This window comes from Plenodomus lingam (genome assembly GCF_022343315.1).
Source record: "Plenodomus lingam strain CAN1 chromosome Unknown contig_11, whole genome shotgun sequence".
NCBI lineage: Eukaryota > Fungi > Ascomycota > Dothideomycetes > Pleosporales > Leptosphaeriaceae > Plenodomus > Plenodomus lingam.
In genome coordinates, this window is record NW_027093929.1 from 178636 (window position 1) to 202149 (window position 23514).

Here is a 23514-nt window from a genome sequence, read left to right on the forward strand (position 1 = left end):
TAGGAAAAACATCTGCTGGGACGCTTGTCATTCTTGCATAGCATTAGCGAGGACGATGATGGTATTCGGAATGTCAAGGGGTGTCGGCGCGAAACTGTGCGCTGCTGAGATTGGATGAGCCCGTATTATTGAATTGCTATGGACTTCACAGTGATATTTCACTTACTTTTTCTCCAATCAAAATTTCAACAATGCTCAACATGCTCGGCTGCAATGCATGAGGCCGCGCCGCAGAGTTCGCGCATGACCACGCCTCCAGTCAACTATGTTGTTGCGTCTTGTCAGCCGTTTAGCCAAAGGCGTCAGTGGCTTTCCATCTCCGCAGGTAAGCAATACTGTAGGCCAGTGGTAGCCACTACATGCTTACCACTTCCCGTTGCAGGCTCATAACCAAGCGTTGTACCAGCAAGCTTATCCAGCCATTTACCCGCCACTAGAAAGCTTCGACAAACGATCATACAACGTGCGGTCTATTGGCCTGACGTGGGACCCCATATTATATCCGATGGAGCATAGTAGGCCTGGCTCTAAATGCATATGTAGGGCTCATCAGCGCCTTGGTCCGACCTGGTGATTTGAACAGTCAGTCGGGTTCTACAAAGCAGACACTCTCCCTAGCCCAACCACCTTGATCTCCCCAACCACCATCACCAAACCAAACCCCTGGGTCCTCCATCATGGCTCCTGTAGGCGGAGGCGGTACCTTTGAGGCAGCCGCCCTGGCCCGTCGTCAAGCTCTCTCCGGTGGCACCGGACCCATGGCGCTCGTGAAGAACGCGCGGGTGTTTGGTATCGCTTGCTTTGCATGTCTGGGTGGTCTGCTATACGGATACAACCAGGGTGTCTTCTCTGGTGTACTAACCATGACATCCTTCAAAGAGCGTAGGTCAATTCCATCTGCACAATCGCACTACACCACAGCGTACTCTACTAACAAGAACCCCCAGACATGGGCGATTACATCGACGACCCAGTAACGCTAAAATGGAACTCCTCAAAGCAGGGCTGGCTGGTGTCTATCCTTGAACTCGGTGCCTGGCTCGGGACAATGTACTCTGGCTTCCTATCCGAGATCCTCTCCCGCAAATACGCCATCCTTATAAACGTGCTCATCTTCATCATCGGCGTCGTGGTACAATGCACCGCTGTAACGGGAGCAGGACACAGCGCTATACTCGGTGGCCGCTTCGTGGTCGGTATGGGCGTTGGCTCCTTGTCCATGATTGTCCCCATGTACAATGCCGAGATTGCGCCTTCAGAGGTCCGCGGCGCACTCGTGGGCCTACAGCAGTTGTCGATTACACTTGGCATCATGATTAGCTTCTGGATAGACTATGGGACCAACTTCATTGGCGGCACGGGCCGTGGGCAAAAGGACGCCGCATGGCTTCTGCCACTGGCACTGCAGTTGGCTCCCGCTGTGCTGCTGGGTGCGGGCATGATCTTCATGCCTTTTTCTCCCCGCTGGCTAGTCCACCACAATCGCGAGGCAGATGCACGCCGGGTGCTCGCTAGACTGCGTGGACTGCCCCAGGACCACGAGCTGATTGAGCTCGAGTACGCGGAGATCAAGGCACAGTCCTTGTTCGAGAAGAAGTCGCTTCAAGAGAACTTTCCGCATCTGCAGGACATGAGTGCACTCTCGACGTTTAAGCTGCAATTTGTTGCGATTGGAAGTCTGTTTACCACTAGGGGCATGTTCAAGCGTGTTGTTATTGCTACGCTTACCATGTTCTTTCAGCAGTGGACAGGTATGTGGTTTATTTCCTGCAAGACCAGCTCGGATGTTTCCAACAGTGGCTGATTTTTGGCAAGGCATCAATGCAATCTTGTACTACGCGCCCACCATCTTCAAAGGCCTAGGTCTATCATCCAATTCAGTCAGTCTTTTGGCCACGGGCGTCGTCGGCATCGTCATGTTCATCGCGACCAGTAAGTTTCTTTACCGTCCAGCCTTAGTTATAATACATATTCACCGTTCTCAGTACCCGCCGTCATGTACGTCGACAAGTGGGGAAGGAAGCCAGTCCTGATCGTGGGAGCTATCGGTATGGCTCTCTGCCATTTCATCATTGTGCGTACACCTATCATTCCACAGCGAAAAGCTGTTCTGACAATGCAGGCCGCCATTGCAGCGAGTTTCGAGGACGATTGGCCAAATCATCAAGGCGCCGGTTGGGCGGCTGTGGTCATGGTGTGGATTTTCGTCATTCATTTTGGCTATTCGTGGGGCCCGTGTGCCTGGATCGTTATAGCTGAGGTGAGACTATATATTCTCCTTGCGTACTCCTCAGTACTTACACTTCTCAGATTTGGCCAATCTCCAACCGACCGTATGGTATTGCACTTGGTGCATCATCCAACTGGTAAGTCTGCATTGTCAAAATGCTTGTAGTACAGCAACTTGTTTTGACCATTCAAACAGGATGAACAACTTCATCGTTGGCCAAGTCACGCCAGATATGCTCGCGCACATGCGCTACGGTACTTACATATTCTTCGGCATCCTGACGGCCATGGGTGCCACGTTTATCTTCTTGTATTTCCCAGAAACCAAGGGCTTATCACTAGAAGAGATGGACATCCTTTTTGGTTCAGTTGGGACGGCTGAGCGGGAGAAGGAACGCTGGAGGGAGGTTCATGCAGAGGTGGGACTGACGGACTTGTTGGCTCGCGCGGGCGTGTACCAGGGGAATAGTGATCATGTCAGTGAACTTGGTAATGAAAAGTCAACGGGTGACACAAAGCATGATTAAGGAATTCCTTCGTTGTAATCACAAAGTGGGATGATATTGCAAAGTGCGAAAATGTAGCTAATGCTAGTTAGTGGGCTAAATGTCAACAGTGAATACAAAGTTTGTATGAAATTGATCATCTTGTTGTCGAGCGTTTGTGCGTTACTGTTGTGGCGTTGACATCCCATAATATTCGAGCTGCAAACGCAGAATTCACTGACACGCCATCCTACCCAACCCATAAATGAAACGTCCTTCGCATACTAGCTTTCCGACATAAAAAGTGCAAGTCTCCACCATCGGCATTCTTGCAACTCAAATAAGCCAAAAGTTTGCAGTCCCCAAATGCTTCCCCACTTAAACGCCAGGGCATGGTTCTACAAGATGCCAATAAGTTCGCCCAAGGTGTACAGTGCAGCGCCAATCGTGACGCTCATGGGTATCAAACGCCGTGCAATGCCATAAAACAAACATCAAACATATCGCGTCATCGTGGGTCACTTCCTTCAATAACTCTGCCTTTTCCTCAGGGATTTGAATGGACAAAATGTGCGCCTTGACAGGGTGAGCGGGCTTGCTTGAAAGCTTGAATCCGACCTAACATCCATCCCGATGTCCATGTCCGGTCATCTTCAGGTTGCTGATGATGCCCAAGCCGGATGGAATAACCGAGGCGACACTCGGTTCCGGAATGTTCAAACTGCAGGCATTTGCCATCACTGTGGCAAGCCTTTGAACACTTGTCAAATGACTTGGCTGCGCTCTTCCCTTTTTTGTATGTAACATCTTCCGACATGTTGGACCAGTCTTCTGCCTTGTCCTTGAGGAGCGGCTCGATCATGGTAAACATTTCCTCAAATATGAGCGGTCTGCTCGGATGTGACCTCGTTCGCTCCCACTGTGTCAAGCCGGTGAAGTCATCCTCGGCCAGGTGATGCATGGTGATGATGGCCTCACACCACTGCTCCTCGTTATAGCGCATCGTGGTTGGCTTTTCGCCATTGAACATGGGCCAGTATCCATGAAGGGGCACCCCGCTCTTCTTGAGCACCTGCGCGAGCACTTGATCCCCACAACACTGGTCCTTGACATCGACACCGAAGAAGTGGGTGCCAGGAAAATGCTTGTTCTCCCCAAACATCCGGCCAAGGGCCATGATTTTGTCCAAAGCAGCGCGTGAAAGGACAAAGCCACTGCCTCCATGTGCGAATATCGTCTTCTTCTTCTTGGGCCAGACGGGAGATCCAAAGTAATGGGCCGCCTTGGGGTTGAAGTTGGACAGGAAGCGATACATGTTGTCGTAATTGACATACGTGTCCAGTTCGACAAAGATATACCACCGCGACTCTGGGCGCAGGTACGACGTCCACTCCATCATGGGTAGGAACTTGTACTTGTCCAGCCGCCAGCCTTCCTCGGTCTTCTCCGCCGTGTCATTCGCATTCTGAATGTGGTCGTACACGTCAAAGTCTGGGTTCTTGAACCGATATTCAGGGCGCAGGTGGGCGAGGGCGTCTGCTATGTCGAAGCCATTGTACGACTGCTTGCGATCGGAGAAGATGAGCAAGTCCAGTTTGCATCTTCCCAGCCGGTTCAAGAAGAGAGGCAACTGGGACGCGACTTCCCCCGCGCCAATCTTGAGCACAAACGTGACGCCCTCCATGACGCCTGACGTGAAGGGCGAACACTCTTGACCAAAGTCTATCGCAGGCCTGGATGGTGGTGGAGGCGCAGCTGGGAGCCGGTCGTGCGACACGAGCTCATAGCCGCGCCCGCCGTGAAGGAGCCGAAGGATCAGGGAGGAGAAGAACAGGGCGCAGAGCACGACTGAAGCGCACACGAGGCGCAACGGCGTCAATCGCACCATGTTCATGGCGAAGGAGGGGCCTTTGCCAGTGCCAGTGACATGATTGAGGTTGTCTTGAAGGCGGGCCTGACGCGGAAATTGGCGCTAGACGGAACGCTCGAATCCGGCTAGCCGCGTCATGTCCATGGTTGTCCGCGTTCGTTGGTATCATTACATCATCATCATCATCATCTTCTTCTTCTTCTTCTTCTTCTTCCTCCTCCTCCTCATTCTCATCTGACGACGTCTCCTTGCTCTTCTCACGGCCCGTTTGTTGTGGTTTCAAATCATGTTACACCGCTGTGTGTCACTGCGTCTGGGCAGTCTTTTATCTGACCGACCAGCCAGCTAGACTGCATGGAGCCCTCGCAGTCTCGTGACCAGTGTGGCACGCTCTGACCACGAACACCAAGGTGAATGGCTCGTCATGGCATCGACATGTCTCTATCAGTTTGCAGATATGCATAATAACACTGTCAACCCCTCGTCCACACCAATCATCTTGCAGCAAGCCTAGGTCCATGTTGCCTGAAGCAAAGCTTCAACACAAGAAGGCAGCATGGATGTCATGAATTAGGTTCCCTTGCGAAAGGAAGCACGTAGTTTGATCCAGGAACTTGAACTCCAAGCCGTTTTACAATACTCATCTCTTCAGCATCGCTGTGACTGGCAAAGTTCCATGACTTACCTCCAGCAACCATGGGTCCACGCAGAAACCACCGCACTCTTTGCCCAAGCTGGCACAACGAACCATCTAGCAAAGCACTCCAGCAAACCAGCCTCACTAACATGCCTATATCTACCCTCATGAGCCCCCACCGACACATTCCCCAACAATTATTTCCACTGCCACATTTCACCCAAACACACTCCACGCCATGGCAAGACCAACCAAACAACAACCACCGCCCAATCCTCTCACCCCGAATCCTCCCATCCTGCCACCAGCCCCAGCCCCAGCCCAAAACCTGACCCTTCAAGAGCAACTTCCCTCTTACTCCCCCAGGAAGACACGTTCCCAAACCAGACTGGCCAATGCCCCCCTCCACGCCCTCGCCTGCAACCACTCAACCAAAAAGACAAAGCACTTTGCCCAACCCATCCTGAATCCACCACCCTCCAACCCGCCAAACCCGGAGAATGTGAATGCAGTTGAAGATGACAGTGGTATAGCTGATCTCGCACTAGAAGTGGGTAATCTCGCGTTAGTGAACAACGGGACTGCAATCACAGCTACTGGAGACGTTTCTAGCAGGGCTGGGTCCGACACAAGAGCTAGGGTGAAAGGAGGGGCTTGTGGAGGGAGGGGATTTCGTGGCACCGTTGAGAAACTGAATGGGGAGTTGAAGGGAGCCCAACAAGGGGTCGGGAAAGGGAGGGGGAGAGGCCAGAAGAAAGAAGAGCGAGAGGAAGAGCAAAAGCAGATTGCCGAGCTCCTGACACTACATGACTCCACGTCTTCTCATGAAACTGATCCTGGTGCCGAAGCCGAAGCCGAAGCCGACGATGAAGAGGAATCCGAAGACAAGATGACCGACAATACCACCAACAACCAGTCCAATTTCAGAGCCAAATCTAAATCCAAGGCCATCCTAAACTCCAACTCCCACTCCACATCTACCTCACACAACTCTAACACACTACCCTCGTCTTCAACAAGCCGCATGCAGGGAACAGACACGGGTGACGAAGAGGGAAATACGAGGGTCATCAGGTCTACTAGATCCACTATGGCTCCTCTGACTACAGGAGTCAAGAGAGCAACCAGAGTGAAGAGCAACCAGAGCGACGAGTAGCGGTAGATATGCTGGAATGAGTGGTGGGATGAGTAAGAGATGGGGATAAGTCAGGTCATTGAGTGAGTGGGTAATGGCCAGGAGATTAAATTGTGACACAAAAGACATATCACTCACACATACACACATGACATCCATCACTCACGCCGCTCAGAGCTAGGACGCAAATGAGGGAGAGGGCTAGAGGATGCACTTAAGAAGGCGCGCACTAGTTATTCACATATCCCTCCAAAAAATAATCGAAAATCAGACAACACCAGACCGCCCTTCTTCCCCCCATGACCTTGTAAAAATCAGTTCATAAGACTCAGTGTCAAAATAAGTGTTCACCGTGTAAAAAAAAAACTCCCCTTATTCATGAGAAAGAGAGAGGCAGAGACAATGCCGAGATGATTAAAATATCTTGATTTCAGCTAGATTACCAAGACGCAGCAGTGCCATCATTCATGCCCATTAACAATACTGCCAGAAACATCATGGGTTCTCTGCAACCCAAGTCAACCTACCAAGCCTCGTCAACAAGGAAAGTAGATGAGGATACCCCCCATACTGACCAACCATCAACGACAAAAAACGCGCTTCCCAACATCAACGCTTCCTCTTCCTCGCTTTGCCACCATCTTCATCTTCATCTTCTGCATGCGCACTCTCCTTGTCCTTCCTTGCAGCCTTCTTATCCAACTCATCCCAGCTCTCCCCCTCGCTAAAATCCTCTTCACTCCCCTCATCACTCATCTCATCCGACGCATTCTCGTCGAAATCGCTCTCCTCGGAACTCTCATCCGATATGGCGAGTTCGCTCTCTGAGACCTCAAACGCAGATTCCTCCTCCTCCTCCTCGCCGTCCTCGTCGTCCGAGTCAGTGGACAAGAAGGACCAGCCGCCGTCGGCGAAGAACTGATGCGGGTCCGAGGTTACCGTCTTCATAATGGTGGCCCAATTGAGGTTCAGCGGACCCTCGCTAAAGGGAATGTCGACGGAATCAAGCCAATCCTTGACAGGGTCGAGTGACTCGACGGGAATGGTGTTGATGTGCACGGGCGGACGGTTGTAGTCCTTGAAGACAACCACCATGTCAAAGTTTCGCAGACCGAACTGCACACGTTCGAGGTGTACGATTTCAATCTCGGATAGGGTGAGACAGGTGAAAGGCGGTTCGGTCAGTTGAACTAAGCAGTCGGTCGTGGGTTGGACCAGCACTGAACTGCGCGATGGCACACCGTTGAAGCCAAGCTCGCGGTAGGGAATGTCAACGCTGACATTCTCGTTACGCGCGGCGTCTGCAATCTTCTCGGCAAAGTTCTTGAACTCCTTGTCGAGCGCTGCACGTCGCCTTCGCTCTTCTTGCTCTTGCTCAAACTCTTCTTCGTCGCCAAACTTGTGGCGGCGTTTGCGGTTGCCTGTCTCGTCGAACTGCATCTCTGTGGCTTCGCGGACGAATTGCACATCCTTGGTCTTCTTCTTGCCCAGCATAATCGGGTTCTTGAGGTGGACATGGATGATGACGATGAGCTCATGTTGTGAGGGCTGGAAGAACAGATGTTTCATGTTGCTGAAGAGGACATCGATTTTGGCCGTGCCGTTACCATGTACGTAGCGCAAACCATTTTGGTGGATCTCGACACTTCCCGGGATGCGTTTACCGTCAAGGGCCGGTCGAATGAAGATGAGGTCAAGCATATGAGGTTTGCGAGCTGGTCAAGGTTAGCTTGAGCTGCGACACACGGATGACATAACGTACTCTTTAGTGGGATGAGCTTATCCTGCTCCACAACGTCTTCCATCTGCTTCTTCTCCGTCTCACGTCGGACAACATCCTTCTTCAGCTCTGTGATGTCTTTTGTGATCTGATCGATGCGATCGACATCGTGGGAGCGAAAAGTCAAGCTGCGGATAAAGTGGGCGTTGGGATCTTCAAATGGTTGATCGTCTTTGCGACCAACGCCTTGACCAGGCGAGAGGAAATTGATACGAAGCGAAGTGAAGTCGGCTTCCGGTGTGTGTGATGCGTTCTTAATTGTGTGAATATGGAAAGGAACAGGCCGGCCCATAACGGGCAGCAGAACTGTCAAGCTCTTTTTATCCACGACAATCTCCAGGTTTGCGACCGAGGACGGGAACTGATTATCGCGCTTGTACGACTCGAACTTTTTGAACTTCTTCTCCTCGGTACCATTTGAAGACTTTGTGCCTTCGCTGTACAGCTCCAGTCCTTCCTTTTGCTTTTTAGCGTGCAGCTCCTTTTGATGTTGTCGTCGCTGCTCCTCCTTTTCGGCGTCTTGGTTCGTCGTTCGCTCATGTCGTGTTCGGGTCTTTGTGATGTTGGTCTGCGCAATGGCCGGCGCACGCTCTTTCTTGACCTTGGGCTTTGCCTCCTCTTCCTCCTCATCGAAGAAGAAGGAGACGGCATCCAGATCTGATGTTGTGTCCTTGGTGAAGACGGCGCAGTCACCCTGTCCAACGCGAACCGTGTCGACCAGGACAAGGGAGTATGTTTTGCTCTTCTTGTCCTGAGGCTTGCTGTTCTCAAGATCTTGAAATCCAGTCTGAACCACGAGCGTCATACCGTCCTTGAGAGTACGACTGTTCTTGGCACTAAGGAGTAGGGTATTATCCTTGTTCTCGGTACCGATTCCGTATCCGAGATTCTTGGGAAAGTGCTTGTCCCAATCGGGCTTCTTCGACTTGAGGTGTGCAAGTGCTTTGTTGTAGACATCCTTGGCCACGACTCCATCTTTCAGAGACTTGATGACCAAGTCATGAATGGCCAAAAGCAGCTTGTATGCAGTTTCCTGCTCCTTGTTGGGTCCAACCATGTATGTTCGTCCCACCAGGGCGCCGTAGGTCTGATAACGAAGACCGAGGACGGAGATGATGACGCCGGCGTGCAGATTCTGGTCGTCCGGCTCCGAGGCAAACTTGAGGTCGTATGTTCCACCCGACTGGACAGTCGGCGGTAGGCACCAATCCAGCTGCAGACTGTCAAACGTCTTGGAAACCTTTTGCTTCTCAAAGAACTTGACATCGTCGATTTTGTTGGCAACCTTGTCGGCGAGGGCACGGTGGGAGATTTTCTTCTCGGAGTCTAGAATCTCGGACATTTCTTCGACGAAGTAGTTGGTCATGAGGGCGCTCGAGGCTCGAGAGGCGTCGCGGATGGTTCGCTAGGGGAGGTCAGTGGAGAGTTGAGCAGAGCAAGGGATGCAAGAGAGCAGACTGACCAACTCCTTCTCGTCTTTGACAGACAAGGCAGCATTCGACATGATGGGCGCCAGATCGACCTGGTCTTCCTCCTTGAATCCAGCCTCGGCAAAGGCAGCTTTCCACTCGTCTGCAAAAGCTCCCGTTGCGCTGTCCTTTTTCAGCACAGCAACCTTCTTGCCCGCCTTCTTGAGTGTTTCGATGCATGTCTGGAACTGCTTCTTGTTCTCCTCGGCGTCTTTTCCGCGGACCAGAATCTCGACCGGCACCTTACCACCTTTGAGAGGCTCGAGATAGGAGGCTGTAGCGGACCAGATTAGCAAAATGGCTGCGACAGCCATCTAGGAGGCAATCTAGGAAGCTGTTCAGTGGCTCACCCTTCTTCTTGGTGGTGACAATCTGGAGCAGGTCGGGGGTGAGGATGAAGAGCGTGGCCGGGAACTCGTAGCCCAGTAGCCATAGCTATGCGAGCCAAGTCAGTTCATTTGCTCGATTGGATCGATTGCCTGCGCATTCTCACCTGGAAGGCGGCAGGCTTCAGATAGGTGCCAGGCTCGCTCGCCTTGCCCACAACCGTCGCAATGGAGCTGGCGCCCTGGAAGACCTGGTCGCCACTGCGCTTGTCGGCCTTCCACTTTGTGACAAAGTTATTTAGCCGCTCCTGGAAGAGGGCCTTGTCGATGACGATGTCGTCGGCCATGATGGAAGGCGAGCGCGCACGGTGAATGAGAGTGGGAACGCCTTCGAATGGGTGGACAACAACAACAACAACAACAACAAGGTCAAGGGGAAAAGAAGGGGGGCAGGGGAAGAGAGAGAGGGGGGGGGGGAGCGACGGGGCAAAGCGACGGCGATGAGGAGGAGAAAGTCGCGAGACGGGCGGGTTTACCTTTGGGGCGACGCGAGCAAACGCGAGGGCAGATGGGGCGCACGGGCCCACCGGTATCTCTGTAACCCGGCATCTTCAAGTGAAGTTGCTGGCTGGAGACACCGTAGAGTACAGACTACAGTTGACAGTCGAACAGTTGCCCACTCCAACACCACCACATATCTCGCAACTCACCTTAGACAAACTCTCCTCTCACCTACACTAACAGCGCCCGGTGGTGGCCTTTTACCTGTTGGCTTACCTCTGCACTCTCCACTCACCACTACCACCACCACTACCACCACCACCACCACTTTTCCTTCCTTTACCCCCCACCCATGCGCCTCGACATCTCTCTCACCACCCATGTTATGCAATGACGGCCAGCTCCAGCGTGCCTGGCGCTGGAGTCGTTCCTCCTATCTTCACCAACCCCCAACCCACCACCGACATACGCAATGAAGGTACCGGCAACACGCTCGAGAGCCCCCACGCCCCCAACAAGGCACCAGCCACTGGAGTGCAGGCTGCTGGTATGCGCGCGGTAGCAGCACGCATGGTCGCCTTTTACTTTCGAGCTCCGGTCAAGGCCTTCTTTCGCGGACGCATCGATTACATGGGCTATGCGAGAGCCATCAACCCGCATTTCACCGCAGAGGCAAAATGGTCGTGGAGGATGACGACGCCCGCCGTGCTGGCACACGCCATCAGGACCGAAGGATGGGGCTTCATACCCAAGCAGGTCCTGCCCCCTCTGATGGCCAATACATGGTGTGTTTGTTGTACTCGGCTGCCGACAAAGTGAATCCAAAACTGACGGCGAATGAGGGTAGTATCGGTGCAGTCTTGTATACAGGCTACCTGCACAGTCTATCTGCCCTCCACGAACCATCCTCCCACCAGACGAAGCGGGTCTACCCTCCACCGCCGCCCTCGGTAACCTTTACTGCCGGCCTCGTAGCAGGTGGTGTCCAGTCTGTCATTGCGGCCCCATTCGACGCCCTGCAAACCCGCTTCCGTACCGCAGACATCCTCGAGGGTAGACACAAGACCATGTGGCACTATGCGGCTGACAAACTCCGCTCCATTGGTGTTCAGGGCATCTTCGCAGGCTGGAGCCTCAGTTTTATCAAAGACGCTCTTGGCGCCGCCGTCTTCTTTGGTACATTTGAGACGGTCAAAAGTCAGGCCTACCTTGAGTTCGTCACACGTTATTACGGCAGTAGGACAAGAGACACATTACTGGAGAATTCCATTCCCTACCTCGACGAGAATGATGATCGCCCAGTCATACGACCCCACTACATGCTGGAACCCATGTTCCTCCTCCTCGCCGGTGTCTCGGCATCCATAACCTCACAGCTCATACAACACCCCTTGACCGAGATCCAGGACGTCCACTACCGCCGTCTTGAAGCCTTGGACTTTCAAGCGCACGAGGAGAAGAAGCCATCGCAGATTATGCGGCGCTACTACCATGCCTACCAAGAGACATTTGCACAGTGCAGCGTGCTTGCCAAACGCGCTGGTGGGTGGAGAAGATATCTCTATCGAGACTTCTTCATGAGCACGATTAAACAGGTGCCGAGCACGAGTGCGGGCTTGATCGTGTTTGAAGTTGTGAGGAGAAAGTATTCGTTTGAGAATGAAGAGGTGATGATTAATCACGAGGACGCCAGGATATTGTTGTCTTGAGGGTACTGGAAATATAGAACAGGATGCTTGTAAACAGAGTTTCGAACCCAATGGCTGGATATTTTTGGCTCGAGGCATGCATGACTGGACACTTGTACATGTAGTTCAGAAACGCATAGCTGGATATCTGGTACATTGCCATCGCCAAGAGTCCCACAACCCTCAACTCTAATGTACGCATTATACAAAATAAACTTCTAGACGACTTCATCACAAACATCCATTCTCACTCCTCTCACTCTCCCCCCGCCTTCCACACCGGCACCCACCCCGCCAACAACACCCCTCATACAGCCCCCTTACCCCAACACACACTCACAACCCCAGTAGAACCCATCCGGCCATCACACTCCACTTCATTCGCGCGTCGTGCATCATTTCTCATGCGGAGCTGGAGTAGAATAGACTTTGTGAGCATGTAGAAAACGGCCCGGAGAGTTGTTGCGAGAGTCAAATGTGTGTATGAAAACACAGTAGGTGATGGCTTGTTCAAATGAAAAAATGGTCTATTCAAGGTATCGGATATATGTAAGAGAAATGTCTTCATGAGCCGTGAAGAAAGGAGAAGCATAGGTCTGAATTGATACAACAGACTTAATAGGGAACAAACTCCGCCATGCGCGGTGCTGGCCGAGGCCGTTTCATCGTTATGGTCCCCGTAACATGTGTAGTCGAAGTTGAGGTCACCCAGACAGTACTTGTTCCCTCGGGAGTTGGCTCCGTAGGAAGCTCAGTCGTGAGCTCGGGGGTCGGCTCAGAGGTGCTATGGATATTAGCATGTCTCGGCAATCAATGTGGGGATTTGACATACTCTGAAGATGCATGCTTTAAATGCCTGGTAACGTATATCGTCGTTGTGACCTCCTGCGTGCTTCTCACAGTTGCAGTCGGCTTTCTCCCCGAGCTTATGCTCTCCGTCTCAACTTCAGTCTCAAGCTGGAGCACTGTGGAAAGATCGATACTTTCAATGGTATCAGTAACAGTGGACGTCATGGTCTCCACTATCAGAGTGCCGGGCCCCGAGACTGTAGTAGAGACCTGAATGGTACGCTCTGTTGTTCGAGTCGAGGTGACAATCACGACCTCCCACACTTCTTGGTAGCGCACACATTCCTGGGTGCCATTGTCTTGCTCGGTACAAATCTTCACATCGACATCTGAAGGTGTGTCACCTGCTGTCAACGCTTGCCATGGAGCAAGATAGTAAGTAAACAAACGCCTCACACTCGGCGCTGGCGTTATCAGTGAAGAGAACCCTGTGGTTGCGGGGGTTGGCGTTGGTCTTTCCAGTGAGAATCCGCACTCGGTCGAGAATGTGACTTGCTGTTCACAGTCTGTAACCGAAATCTTGGACCCTATTCCTGTGAGGGTGGTCGCACAAACGGTCGTTTGAATGGGCGCAAATACGGTCTCGCATCTTCCAGTGCCTTCATAAGACGTAGAGTACTCGGTCGTTGAGGAATTCAGATATGGTGGGCCGTTCGTGATTGGCCAGACAGCCATTGCGGGCGCAACGCACCAGGTCATCTCAGGAATGTATGATGTGACGACCTGGCTTTGGGCTGTAATCTCTATCGGCGAAGCCCCTGGAGAGGGAATGACTATGCTGTGAATGGAACGTGTGGTGGTTGGGGCCAGACATGAGCCTGAGGCGTATTCTGTGGTATAGATTGGCTCTGGTGTATAAACAGCCTCGGTGGTACTGTCATTCATGGTCATCTGGGTTGGAAGCGCTGACTCGGCATTTGGTGTGGTATTCTGGAGATTGTAGATCTCACGCGATACATCATTTCGAAGCTGTGCGGCCGCAACATGAAATTGCCCGACGATGGCCAATGTGCTGAACAGCTTGTGGGTTCGCTGAAGCGGAGACATGTTGAAGTTTGAGCAACAAGAAGTTGTCTTTTGGAAAAGGGCGAGTCAGCCACGTTAGGGGTAGAGATGCTATTTACATGATCTCGTGTGGAATGTGAGAGCGTTGGCATGCTTCTCCCTTGCCGATACCTACCACTTGTAGGCCAAACTGCAAGGTTGCCCGCTTGCTTCCAAAGGTCATATTCTGGAAATTACAGCTGAACTTCTGAAACATGACCGTACTCGTGGGTCGCGCAAGGCGCAACGTGTTGAAGTACCGGTATCTTCACGGTGGCCAAGAGTAACAGGTACCACCGCAAGCCCATCGCCCTGTGAGGAGGCATTGTCTCAAAGCTGCCCAGTTAAGATTACGGTTACATTTGATGTTGAGAGATTTAGAAACTCATGAAGCACAAAGTAAAAGACGAATTGAGATGATGTACCGTAGGTTATCAATGAGGGGGGGCATTCCTCAGAGCTGCCTTGCTTCCAATTAATTCGTCAGCCGTTGTCTAAATACTATGACCAAAATATAAATTGTACACATCGGTCCTAATGTAAAACTCACGAGAATGAAAAATCTTATCATTTGCTTGTGTCATCGCACATCCGGTAACTTAACGCTACAAGAGCGAAGAGTCGCAGGTACCCAGGTACCCCTCAATGAATTCGGAACCTGCCCGCCGAACTGTGAGCACATCAACGTTTGATTATGACACAGCTGGTTCATTCATCAATCTCCATTTCTATCCTGCAGAGAAATTTGCCATACAAGCTCTAAAATTTTGAGTATCTTGTGTCAGGATGTGTTCTTCACCTCCTATCAAACTTGCTGTGCTCGATGACTACCATGATATCGCTGCAGGACATTTCTCGCACATTGACAGATCCAAAGTGGACATAACAATCTTCCATGATACTCTACCCTCATATTCACACCCCAAGACTTCCAATTCAGAGCGGCAAGCCATTGTGGACCGTCTCTATCCCTTCACCGCTCTCTCTACGATGCGCGAACGCACCCCATTCCCCCGCGAACTACTTCAACAACTGCCAAACCTCAAAACGGTATTCGCAACTGGAGGCAAATTTGAAAGCTGGGATCTGGATACAATGAAGGAACTGGGCATCACGGTGTGCGCTGCACCAGGCAAAGGAAGTGGACAGTCGCCGCGTTCGATGTCTGTGAAGAAGGGCGGGGGCCATCCAACAACACAACATGTTTGGGCTCTGATATTGGGGTTGGCGCGCAACATCGCTGCCGATGATGCTGTAGTCAAAGGCAAAGGCGGCCCACCTGGATGGCAGACGGAGCTTGCGGTTGGATTGCAGGGCAAGTCGCTAGGGGTGGTTGGCTTGGGTAGAATTGGAGCACACGTCGCAAGAGTAGGCGTGCTTGCTTTTGGTATGAAGATAATATGCTGGAGTGCAAACTTGACACAGGAGAAAGCAGATCAGCTTGCTGAAGAGACGGGACTTCCTATCACCGGCGCGGGCATGGTCGATGAAGATGAAAAGACGTTTAAAGTCGTGAGCAAGGAAGATTTGTTCGCCTCTTCAGACGTCGTCTCTGTGCACTATGTTCTGAGCGAGCGATCAAAAGGTATCATAGGCGCAAAGGAGCTGGAATGGATGAAACCTTCCGGTCTATTGATTAATACGTCGCGCGGCCCACTTGTCGACGAGGCCGCATTGCTGGAAACATTGAGAACTGGCCGCATACGTGGTGCGGCGTTGGATGTATTTGATATTGAACCCCTTCCAGCTGATAGCCCATGGCGTACAGAAGATTGGGATATCAAGGGGAAGAGCCGAATATTGCTCACGCCCCACATGGGTTATGTGGAGGAGGGCATACTGGCGACTTGGTATGAGGAAACTGCAGAGAATCTGGAAAGATTTGTCAATGGGAGAGAATTGTTACATGTGATTACATGATTTATCTCGCTCCTCTGATCGTTGAGTAGCATGTGCATCAAACGATCCGAATCTCATGTCTCTAGCAAGGCGTCTTCCGTACTATCGAGTAAAAAGCGTACTGGTCATATTCCTGTGACTCCTTTTTTCAACGAGTTGACTTTCTTACATTTCTAATATATATATCCTGATGCATTCTTACATTTCTAATATATATATCCTGATGCAGTCACTAGTATCATTGTCAAACAGTTCTGAAGAACTGTCAGCAAGGGTTAAAATTCAATAACCGGATAGCATGGTAGAAAGCGTGTGATAGTCTTGCTGCATTTCTATTCTATGTTGTATATCGGAATCGCTCATTAATCGTGCCACAACTTGAAAACATGGACCAGTCACGCACCTCCATCAGTACTGTCACCATCTCTGATGACCATTAACGTATTGGACAACTGATAACCTGTACATCGACCGTCTTAGAGATACACATTGTTGGACCCAGCGGCCAATCGTCTTTGTTATCCCTGCTGTCTATACTACTCTGGCTGCGCTCTCGCTCCCTGTACTCGGACGCCATTATGTGCTTTTCATCACTTCTCCGTCTGATATCCGGTACACTGTCGGGTGAGAGTGGCCTCACGTCACCCACCCAAGTGCTTCTATCTTCGTCGTCGACGCTCTCATTGCTAGCGATGCTGTGCTGGACTCTCGACAGGGGAACATCTCGGTCTTTGGCTTGCTCACTGGCATATTGTGCTGCCTTGCTGTTTCTGTTCCCGTCGTAGGAGGAAGTCGGCTTGGATGCGTGGGTCATGAGCATAATCAGACGTTGTGCCGGTCGCCTTAGTACGGTTAGACATGCGCAGATTATGCCCAGATTCGCTTCGATCAAGGTCCAGATTCCGCGTGGGATGAAGTTGAAGGTTATGTCCTGTTGGTTGCGGACACTGTTGGCGACTGCTGTAACGCGGAGAACAGATGTCGCAGTAACACTGTTGTTTCGTTAGATATGAGGAGTGTTCCGCGGATCAACCGATACTTTGCGTTTGAGAGTTTGGAACATTTGAACCAAATACGCGTCAGAGGATGGGAGACTGGCAAGGGACACTTACATGCCACCCAGCAAGAATAGACAGTACACCATGACTTTCTCCTGCGCCTTGAGATGTAATTTGTAAATTTCTCGAACCGGGAGCGCCAGCACGAGCACATCCGTCGAGATATTCAGGACCGCGTTGGCGAGCCAGAATTTCGAGTTGTCGATGCAGGTACCTTCGATTGACTTATCCCATGACCGCTGTATGGGTATGCATTGTAGAATGGCGGCGAGCGTGCTAGCGACGCCCGAACCAATGATGATCACCAGGGCTGAAATGCAGAGCCACTGGAAATGGCGTGTGATGAAAATACGCTTGTAGAGTAAAAGGACAGAGGTCTTGTTCAGGCATACGACGATCTTGTATGGCGTTTGCGCAACCCAGAAATACTTGAGACAGGTGCGCAGTTCCTCTATCGTGAGATCCTGTTTGCGCTTGCCATACCCATTGACAATTGCGAGTTGGATGGAGATGGATAGAAAGATGGAGAAGCACTAGGCGGCAGTTAGCTTTGGCTTTGGCTTTGGCGACGGCAGAGGCTGAGGGCTAGAGCTTACGAGAGATGCGACGATGGTATAGTCGTCAGCGCCAAGTCGAACAGCCTTAAATCGAGTCCATACTCTCACAGTAACCAGGAGTCCAGCGCATAGGACCATGATCAAGGAGGTTATGTATAGCTTCCAGCCATGATTGGCTTCACCGTCGGATGGCAGTCCGATATTCACTGCCATTCTGAAAATGGAACCATGCAACGACGTGTCAAAACCAGTAATTTTGTGGAGGCGTGGTGGTGGACGAACTGGCGGGCCAGGGACGGTACAAGTGTACCAGGCCACCCACTGCTGATCCTACATCTTTTCAATGGTGAGTGAGATCTATCTTTTTTTTTTCCTGCAGAACCTATGGCGAATGACGGAATTCTGGGCAGAGATGATTGGATACATCGTTGCGTCCAAGTCGATAAACCACTCGCCAACACGGGATAGCGAGGAAGATCTATAACCCTGGGAGTTAAGCGCGATCTCGGTACGGAGATTATGTGCCATTCTGAGGACTGACCGCAACCATGTGCAAAGATTTGTACAATAGGTACGTACCGGTATGTGCCTAGTGACATATGTCGCCGACCATACCGTAGAGTTTCGCTTCACGGATCAAATCAATCCAGTTACATGTCTGCCGTCGTATAACGGTGTAGGCAGGCAGTTAGAAACGACAATGCACAGTTGGGACTAGTAGGTACCGGTACCGGTAGTGACTGCAGACAACAGTGTTCACCTCGGACTAACGCCAAGGTGAATTGATGTCTCCACATGGCACCACATGGCAGCACGTGAAAACGTGGCGCACTCCATTTCGGGATGCATTCGCAATCATTGTCAGTGTCCGAGAATGGGGGTGAAGAACCGAGGGATCGGTCAGCAAGCCTGATGGGCCGTCTCCATGTCAAAGATCTCCTGGACTACCGTAACAGCCGGCCTGTGTACTCCCTACCTAGTACCGGTACCGTACCCGTACACAGTCGCTGTCGTTCACCCTTCTCTCCCCGTCTGCGAACCATCTTCCCATCCCCCCGGCAATACTGAGAAGATGCGCGGACTCATCGCTATCGGATCGCTCTGGCTTTGTGCTTTCGAGTCGTCCTTGGCTGCTCCAAGCACAACTGCCAAAACGGTACCGGTACGAACGGAGAATGGCCTTATTACGGGACATCGTGCACCGAAGGCCAACAACGTCTGGGAGTACCTGGGCATACCATATGCAGCACCTCCGTTAGGAGACTTGCGATTTGCAGAACCGCAAAGGTACCAAGGCAAGGGCGCATACAATGCGAGCAGTTTTGTAAGTTGCGCCTCTTGTTCCCGGGCATTCTGGTAGATTGTTTCGACTAATTCGCGAGATCCGTGGTACCTAGGGCTAGTACGTATTGACGCGTCTGCGAGACATAGCACATCTGACCATGCATAGTGACTGTCCCCAACAGGCTGCTTCACAGCCTGCCTTTCCAGGCTTCACATCTCAGGCTAACAGGATATTAGCCTTCTTTACTTCGGCTACGGGGACGCGGCGCAGTGAGGATTGTCTGACTTTGAACATTTGGTCGAAACAGACGGGACCATTCAATGCACAGAAGCCAGTCTTCGTCTTGTTTCACGGAGGACGTCAGTCATTCACCTTCTGTGCTCATGGGGTCGCTAACTAAAGGTTGTAGGCTTCGCGGGGGGCAACACAGCTACCCCATTCGCCAATGGCCAGTACCTCGCAAACAATGAAGATATCGTAGTCGTTTCGGTCAACTATCGCCTGAATGTCTTCGGTTTCCCCGGTGCCCCCGGCGCTGCAGCCAATCTTGGGCTAAAAGACCAACGTCTCGCCGTAGAATGGCTTCGAAAGAACATTGCTGCCTTTGGCGGCAACCCCAAGAAAATTGTGATAGCAGGCCAGTCCTCCGGCGGCGCCGCCGTAGACTGGTGGTCGTATGCCTACCGCAAGAACCCCATTGTCCACGGCCTCATGTCGACTTCGGGGAATGCCTTCAGTTTTCCGATGAACACTGCGCAAAAGCAAAAAGACAATTGGAACACGCTGTCCATTGCCATGGGCTGCGGCAACTCCGCCGATTCCCTCTCCTGCATGCGCAAACAACCCTTCGAAGCCATCTCGCTCGCCGTTACCAGAATCGCCCCCAGCCCTGGTGGAAGCCCCGTCCGCTCAACACCACCATTCTACCCCATGGCCGACAACAGCACCATCTTCAGCGCACAAGAATACCTCGCTCGCTCTTCCTCCGGTGACTTCGCCCGACTCCCCTATTTCCACGGCCACAACGACTACGAGCAGGGATACTATGTGATCCCTGCCTTTGCCCAGGGCCGCAACGTCACTGAAGAGCAATCCGCACAATTCCTTCTCGAGTCGTTTGTTTGTCCGACGTCGTATGAAGCCCATCAACGCGTCAAGGCCAATGTTGCAACATGGGTCTATCGCTACTTTGGCGATTGGGACAACACGCGCTTGTATCCCACGAGCGGTGCATACCACGGCTCAGAATTGCACATGATCCTCGGAGGCTCGGAAGATGCTAGCGGTCTTCCTGCCACACGCGCACAAAAAGAGGCCGTGAAATTGTTTCAGGGAGCTGTTGCGGCATTTGCCGCGGATCCTCAACACGGCTTGACGAGGTTTGGATGGCCGAAGTTTGATCCAAAGATGAAGAGTTGGATTGAGCTTGTGGTGGGGGGTCAGGCGAGGGTGTCATTTGCGGAACCGGGAAAGTATGATGGAAAGTGTGCGAATGTTACTATGGGGGCTTTGTCGACGCTGGCTTGCAGTTGAGTGGATTCGTACCTGTTCATACAAATTGTAACCGTATCACCTAGCATTTGGTAATGTAATACGTAGACTTGCAATCAGGTTGAGAGCAGGGCTATAATCTCCCATGTCGGTATCCTCTTCGGTATTGAAACACAAGACTTCATCAAATCTGGGTCAGGCTGGAGTTTTCGTGTGCAAAGGACAGTCACGTCTAACGACCAGCTTCCCCGTTCTTCTCCGCCTCTTCCCGCTCTTCTTCCGGTCTGATCCACCGGCGAAACATAATCGTCATGATACCACCAATCCCGACCTGAAAAGCCTGAAAGATAATGGCCGGAATCTGCATCTTCGACTGATCGACAGGACTAATATTGATATACATGACTGACGTCAAGGGAACCACCATGGCAAGCGCTTTCGCCGGACAGCAATAGCAACATGCGATGACATCTTTCTTCGGAAGCCAGAAGATCGAAGTCGTAAAGCATATTGCCAGCCAGACAAAGTAGAGGGCAATAGTGATGAAGACAATGAAGATGATGTTGGAATGCTTGACTGCGTTGAACGCGCCAGATTGGAAAGCCTGATCGAATGTCTGCCACACGAGCGTGAGCAGTGCAATGGATGATAGCTTGAGCATTTTCCAGTCGAAAAAGACCTTCTTGACTTGCTTTGGGAACATATACTGGACCACTTGGCCGACGGCCATGGGGAGGAAAAGCGATAGACCGAGCTGCATGAAGACGCGGCGATAGATTTCTCCATAGCCACCTCCGGCCACTAAGACTTTGCTATACCACGCGCCGGCGGAGAGGTACATTTGTATGATGATAGGCGTCAGGAACGGACACAGGAATTGGCCGATGACCGACTGAACGACAGTCAGTGCCGCGTTACCGTGTGCTTGTCTTGTCATGACAACATTGGAAGCCATGGTAGTAGGAGCACTTCCCACAAAGAGGAAACCGATGAGCAGCCAGGGGTCCATGAAGTCCGGGTCGGTGGCACAGATACTGACGATGGCGAAGGTGGCTGCTGAACACACCAGGTAGCATTGCAGCTGCACGAAGAAGTGCAGCTTCCATCGCATGTAGTTTTGTAGCAGGATGCGTGTCTCGAGCGTGCATCCGTTGATGAAGAAGATGACTGAAACCGAGAGATAGGTGATGACTGTCCGCTTCATTTGTTGCTGTGATGCTGGCACTTGGACTTGCGATGAGATGAGGACTACGAAGCCCATGGCGAGTATGAACCATTGATCTTGGATGAACCATTTGACCCACTCCCACGCTCTTCTGCGTTTCGACGTTTCGACCTTGCGGCTGGGATCTCCCGGGCTTGCGACTTCTTTTTGCATTGATGCTGCTCTCGAAAACATGGCCTCGCCATCCGTGGCTCTTGGCTTGCTTGTGTCGACTGTGTCGATATTGGCTACTTGCAGAGCGTGTCCGTCTGAAGGCATACTGTCGATACTGGTTGCTGGGGGTGGTTTTGCTTTTGCCATTATGTGTTTCGAACTGTGAGGCGCAGTGCAAGTGTTGTTTCTATATAAAAAGACAATGGAAAAAAGTCAACTCGCTCAGACTTTGATGGAGTCATGTTCGATTTAGAGTTAAGAAGATGTGCAAGAGTCCGGTAATACGACAGACGTAAAGATATAACCGAGCAGCCTATCACAACATGGTGCGTGGAGTTGTAGGGGAGAACGCATGACGCGGAGACGGACAATGTCGGTTCCTTGTAAGTTTGTGATTTATGATGACACGAAGCACCTACTGCCTTGGAGATGGAACGTCAGAATAGAAAAGGAAGAGTTCTTGCAATGTTTGTGTCAAAGGCGTCGAGTGTGGATAGAGACTCTTTCACTCGAGGGGTAATTGGGTACGGTAGGTGGCACTTCGAGTTAGTCAGCCCGCTTAATTCAACGAACGACCTTCACCGCCTCAACCACGAACAATCGCATACTGCAGACTCGGACTCCATAAGCTCTTCAAAGACACTCATCCTATAATTATCAATTCGGCTTACCCGGGCGGTCTTGCCACCCCCCAAGAATCCGCATGTCTGGTCCGAAAGCACCCGAGGATGCTCGCCGCAAACCCCTCTGGGCGCGCGTGTACAAGGACCTTCTCCACCACGCTGTTCCCGACTCGCGCTTCTCCTACGACTTCCTATCCTTCACACCCGACTTTCGCCATTCCGACATCGCCATGGACCATGTAGCCGAACTGCCCTGCTATACAAGTGCGTCTACCATTCTCATTACACCTGACAACAGCCTCGAGGGCTTGCGGTACCGTGCGCTGCGAGACGGGAAGAAGGTGTTGGTGGCTACGTATCGACTGCGTAGGGGGTTCGTGCTATTGGATCCCGCAAGGATAGAGGAAGGGTCGAGGAGGTTGGCTTCGTGTCTGGATGGAATGGAGAAGTCTGGTCTTGGGCGGGCGGTCACGATGGCTCAGCTGAGGGATGAGGGGGTCCATGTCGACATGTGTGTCACAGGAGCGCTGGTGGTGAATGAGCAGGGTGTCACGATTTGGGAGGGTCAAGCACTGTTTGAGGTGCAGTGGGCGCTCCTGCAGGACATTGAAGTACTAAGTGATAGTACCCCGGTTGCTGCCGTTGTTCATGCCTGTCAGGTGGTTGATGAGGCTGCTCTTGGGGTGGAGAGATTTATGCCTGACAAGAATGGCGAGGTCCAATGCGACTTCGTCGTCACACCAGATCGTGTGTTGCATGTAGACAATGCGCTCAAACCGAGTGGCGGCATAAACTTCAAAAACGTAGATCCCGATGGTTTGAACAACATCCCACCCTTGCAAGAGCTGAAAGGGATGCGCATGATGGAGCAAATCATGCAGAATGGCGGATTCGACAGCAAACCAGAGAAGATCCCGCAGCCACTGTCCGCCGAAGAGCAAATGGGGATTAGCATCGTAGAAAAGCTCATGAAAGACCTCAAGCCGTAGAATAACCGTCTCGCAATGTGAATACAGAAAGGTGGGTGGATTTGGCCGGAGATGTCAGGACATGTAAACAGTTTTCAAGATGTACCTATAACGTGATCCACCACCGAGCGCCCACCCCCACCGAGCGCCCACCAACACCAAAATCCACCACCCACTAAATAAGGATATTGCGCCACCCATAATAGCTATTATTACAAGATTTCTTAGAGTCGCGATTATTA

General features: G+C 51.7%; 11 protein-coding genes across 11 annotated transcripts; 6 read left to right on the forward strand and 5 right to left on the reverse strand.

The window, feature by feature from the left end:
- The first annotated feature begins 178 nt into the window (after nucleotides 1-178).
- IAQ61_000493 (uncharacterized protein) lies at nucleotides 179-2830 on the forward strand. Its single transcript, XM_066094696.1, has 8 exons — nucleotides 179-325; nucleotides 383-882; nucleotides 948-1751; nucleotides 1816-1932; nucleotides 1986-2074; nucleotides 2123-2260; nucleotides 2311-2366; nucleotides 2426-2830. The coding sequence occupies exons 2-8, from the start codon at nucleotides 678-680 to the stop codon at nucleotides 2754-2756; spliced, it is 1740 nt and encodes a 579-aa protein (XP_065955004.1). The 5' UTR covers nucleotides 179-325; nucleotides 383-677; the 3' UTR covers nucleotides 2757-2830.
- A 431-nt stretch (nucleotides 2831-3261) lies between these two features.
- IAQ61_000494 (uncharacterized protein) lies at nucleotides 3262-4608 on the reverse strand (the record flags this gene model as incomplete). The annotated part of the gene is made up of 1 exon (XM_003842833.1): nucleotides 3262-4608. One exon carries the CDS (start codon nucleotides 4606-4608, stop codon nucleotides 3262-3264), a length of 1347 nt encoding a protein of 448 aa, XP_003842881.1.
- Nucleotides 4609-5459: 851 nt separating this feature from the next.
- On the forward strand, nucleotides 5460-6377 carry IAQ61_000495 (uncharacterized protein; the record flags this gene model as incomplete). The annotated part of the gene is made up of 1 exon (XM_003842832.1): nucleotides 5460-6377. One exon carries the CDS (start codon nucleotides 5460-5462, stop codon nucleotides 6375-6377), a length of 918 nt encoding a protein of 305 aa, XP_003842880.1.
- Nucleotides 6378-6689: 312 nt separating this feature from the next.
- IAQ61_000496 (uncharacterized protein) lies at nucleotides 6690-10403 on the reverse strand. Its single transcript, XM_066094697.1, has 5 exons — nucleotides 10099-10403; nucleotides 9956-10040; nucleotides 9599-9879; nucleotides 8119-9541; nucleotides 6690-8071 (listed from the first exon to the last, which is right to left on the reverse strand). Exons 1-5 carry the CDS (start codon nucleotides 10276-10278, stop codon nucleotides 6966-6968), a joined length of 3075 nt encoding a protein of 1024 aa, XP_065955005.1. The 5' UTR covers nucleotides 10279-10403; the 3' UTR covers nucleotides 6690-6965.
- Nucleotides 10404-10575: 172 nt separating this feature from the next.
- On the forward strand, nucleotides 10576-12420 carry IAQ61_000497 (uncharacterized protein). The gene is made up of 2 exons (XM_003842830.2): nucleotides 10576-11217; nucleotides 11280-12420. Exons 1-2 carry the CDS (start codon nucleotides 10823-10825, stop codon nucleotides 12139-12141), a joined length of 1257 nt encoding a protein of 418 aa, XP_003842878.1. The 5' UTR covers nucleotides 10576-10822; the 3' UTR covers nucleotides 12142-12420.
- A 315-nt stretch (nucleotides 12421-12735) lies between these two features.
- Nucleotides 12736-14016, reverse strand: IAQ61_000498 (uncharacterized protein; the record flags this gene model as incomplete). The annotated part of the gene is made up of 2 exons (XM_003842829.1): nucleotides 12736-12904; nucleotides 12953-14016. 2 exons carry the CDS (start codon nucleotides 14014-14016, stop codon nucleotides 12736-12738), a joined length of 1233 nt encoding a protein of 410 aa, XP_003842877.1.
- A 783-nt stretch (nucleotides 14017-14799) lies between these two features.
- IAQ61_000499 (uncharacterized protein) lies at nucleotides 14800-15933 on the forward strand (the record flags this gene model as incomplete). The annotated part of the gene is made up of 1 exon (XM_003842828.1): nucleotides 14800-15933. The coding sequence occupies one exon, from the start codon at nucleotides 14800-14802 to the stop codon at nucleotides 15931-15933; it is 1134 nt and encodes a 377-aa protein (XP_003842876.1).
- Nucleotides 15934-16348: 415 nt separating this feature from the next.
- IAQ61_000500 (uncharacterized protein) lies at nucleotides 16349-17740 on the reverse strand (the record flags this gene model as incomplete). Its single annotated transcript, XM_066094698.1, has 3 exons — nucleotides 16349-16904; nucleotides 17025-17503; nucleotides 17567-17740. 3 exons carry the CDS (start codon nucleotides 17738-17740, stop codon nucleotides 16349-16351), a joined length of 1209 nt encoding a protein of 402 aa, XP_065955006.1.
- An 859-nt stretch (nucleotides 17741-18599) lies between these two features.
- Nucleotides 18600-20345, forward strand: IAQ61_000501 (uncharacterized protein; the record flags this gene model as incomplete). Its single annotated transcript, XM_066094699.1, has 2 exons — nucleotides 18600-18855; nucleotides 19222-20345. The coding sequence occupies 2 exons, from the start codon at nucleotides 18600-18602 to the stop codon at nucleotides 20343-20345; spliced, it is 1380 nt and encodes a 459-aa protein (XP_065955007.1).
- A 190-nt stretch (nucleotides 20346-20535) lies between these two features.
- IAQ61_000502 (uncharacterized protein) lies at nucleotides 20536-21828 on the reverse strand (the record flags this gene model as incomplete). Its single annotated transcript, XM_003842825.1, has 1 exon — nucleotides 20536-21828. The coding sequence occupies one exon, from the start codon at nucleotides 21826-21828 to the stop codon at nucleotides 20536-20538; it is 1293 nt and encodes a 430-aa protein (XP_003842873.1).
- Nucleotides 21829-22384: 556 nt separating this feature from the next.
- Nucleotides 22385-23293, forward strand: IAQ61_000503 (uncharacterized protein; the record flags this gene model as incomplete). The annotated part of the gene is made up of 1 exon (XM_003842824.1): nucleotides 22385-23293. One exon carries the CDS (start codon nucleotides 22385-22387, stop codon nucleotides 23291-23293), a length of 909 nt encoding a protein of 302 aa, XP_003842872.1.
- Between the last annotated feature and the right edge of the window lie 221 nt (nucleotides 23294-23514).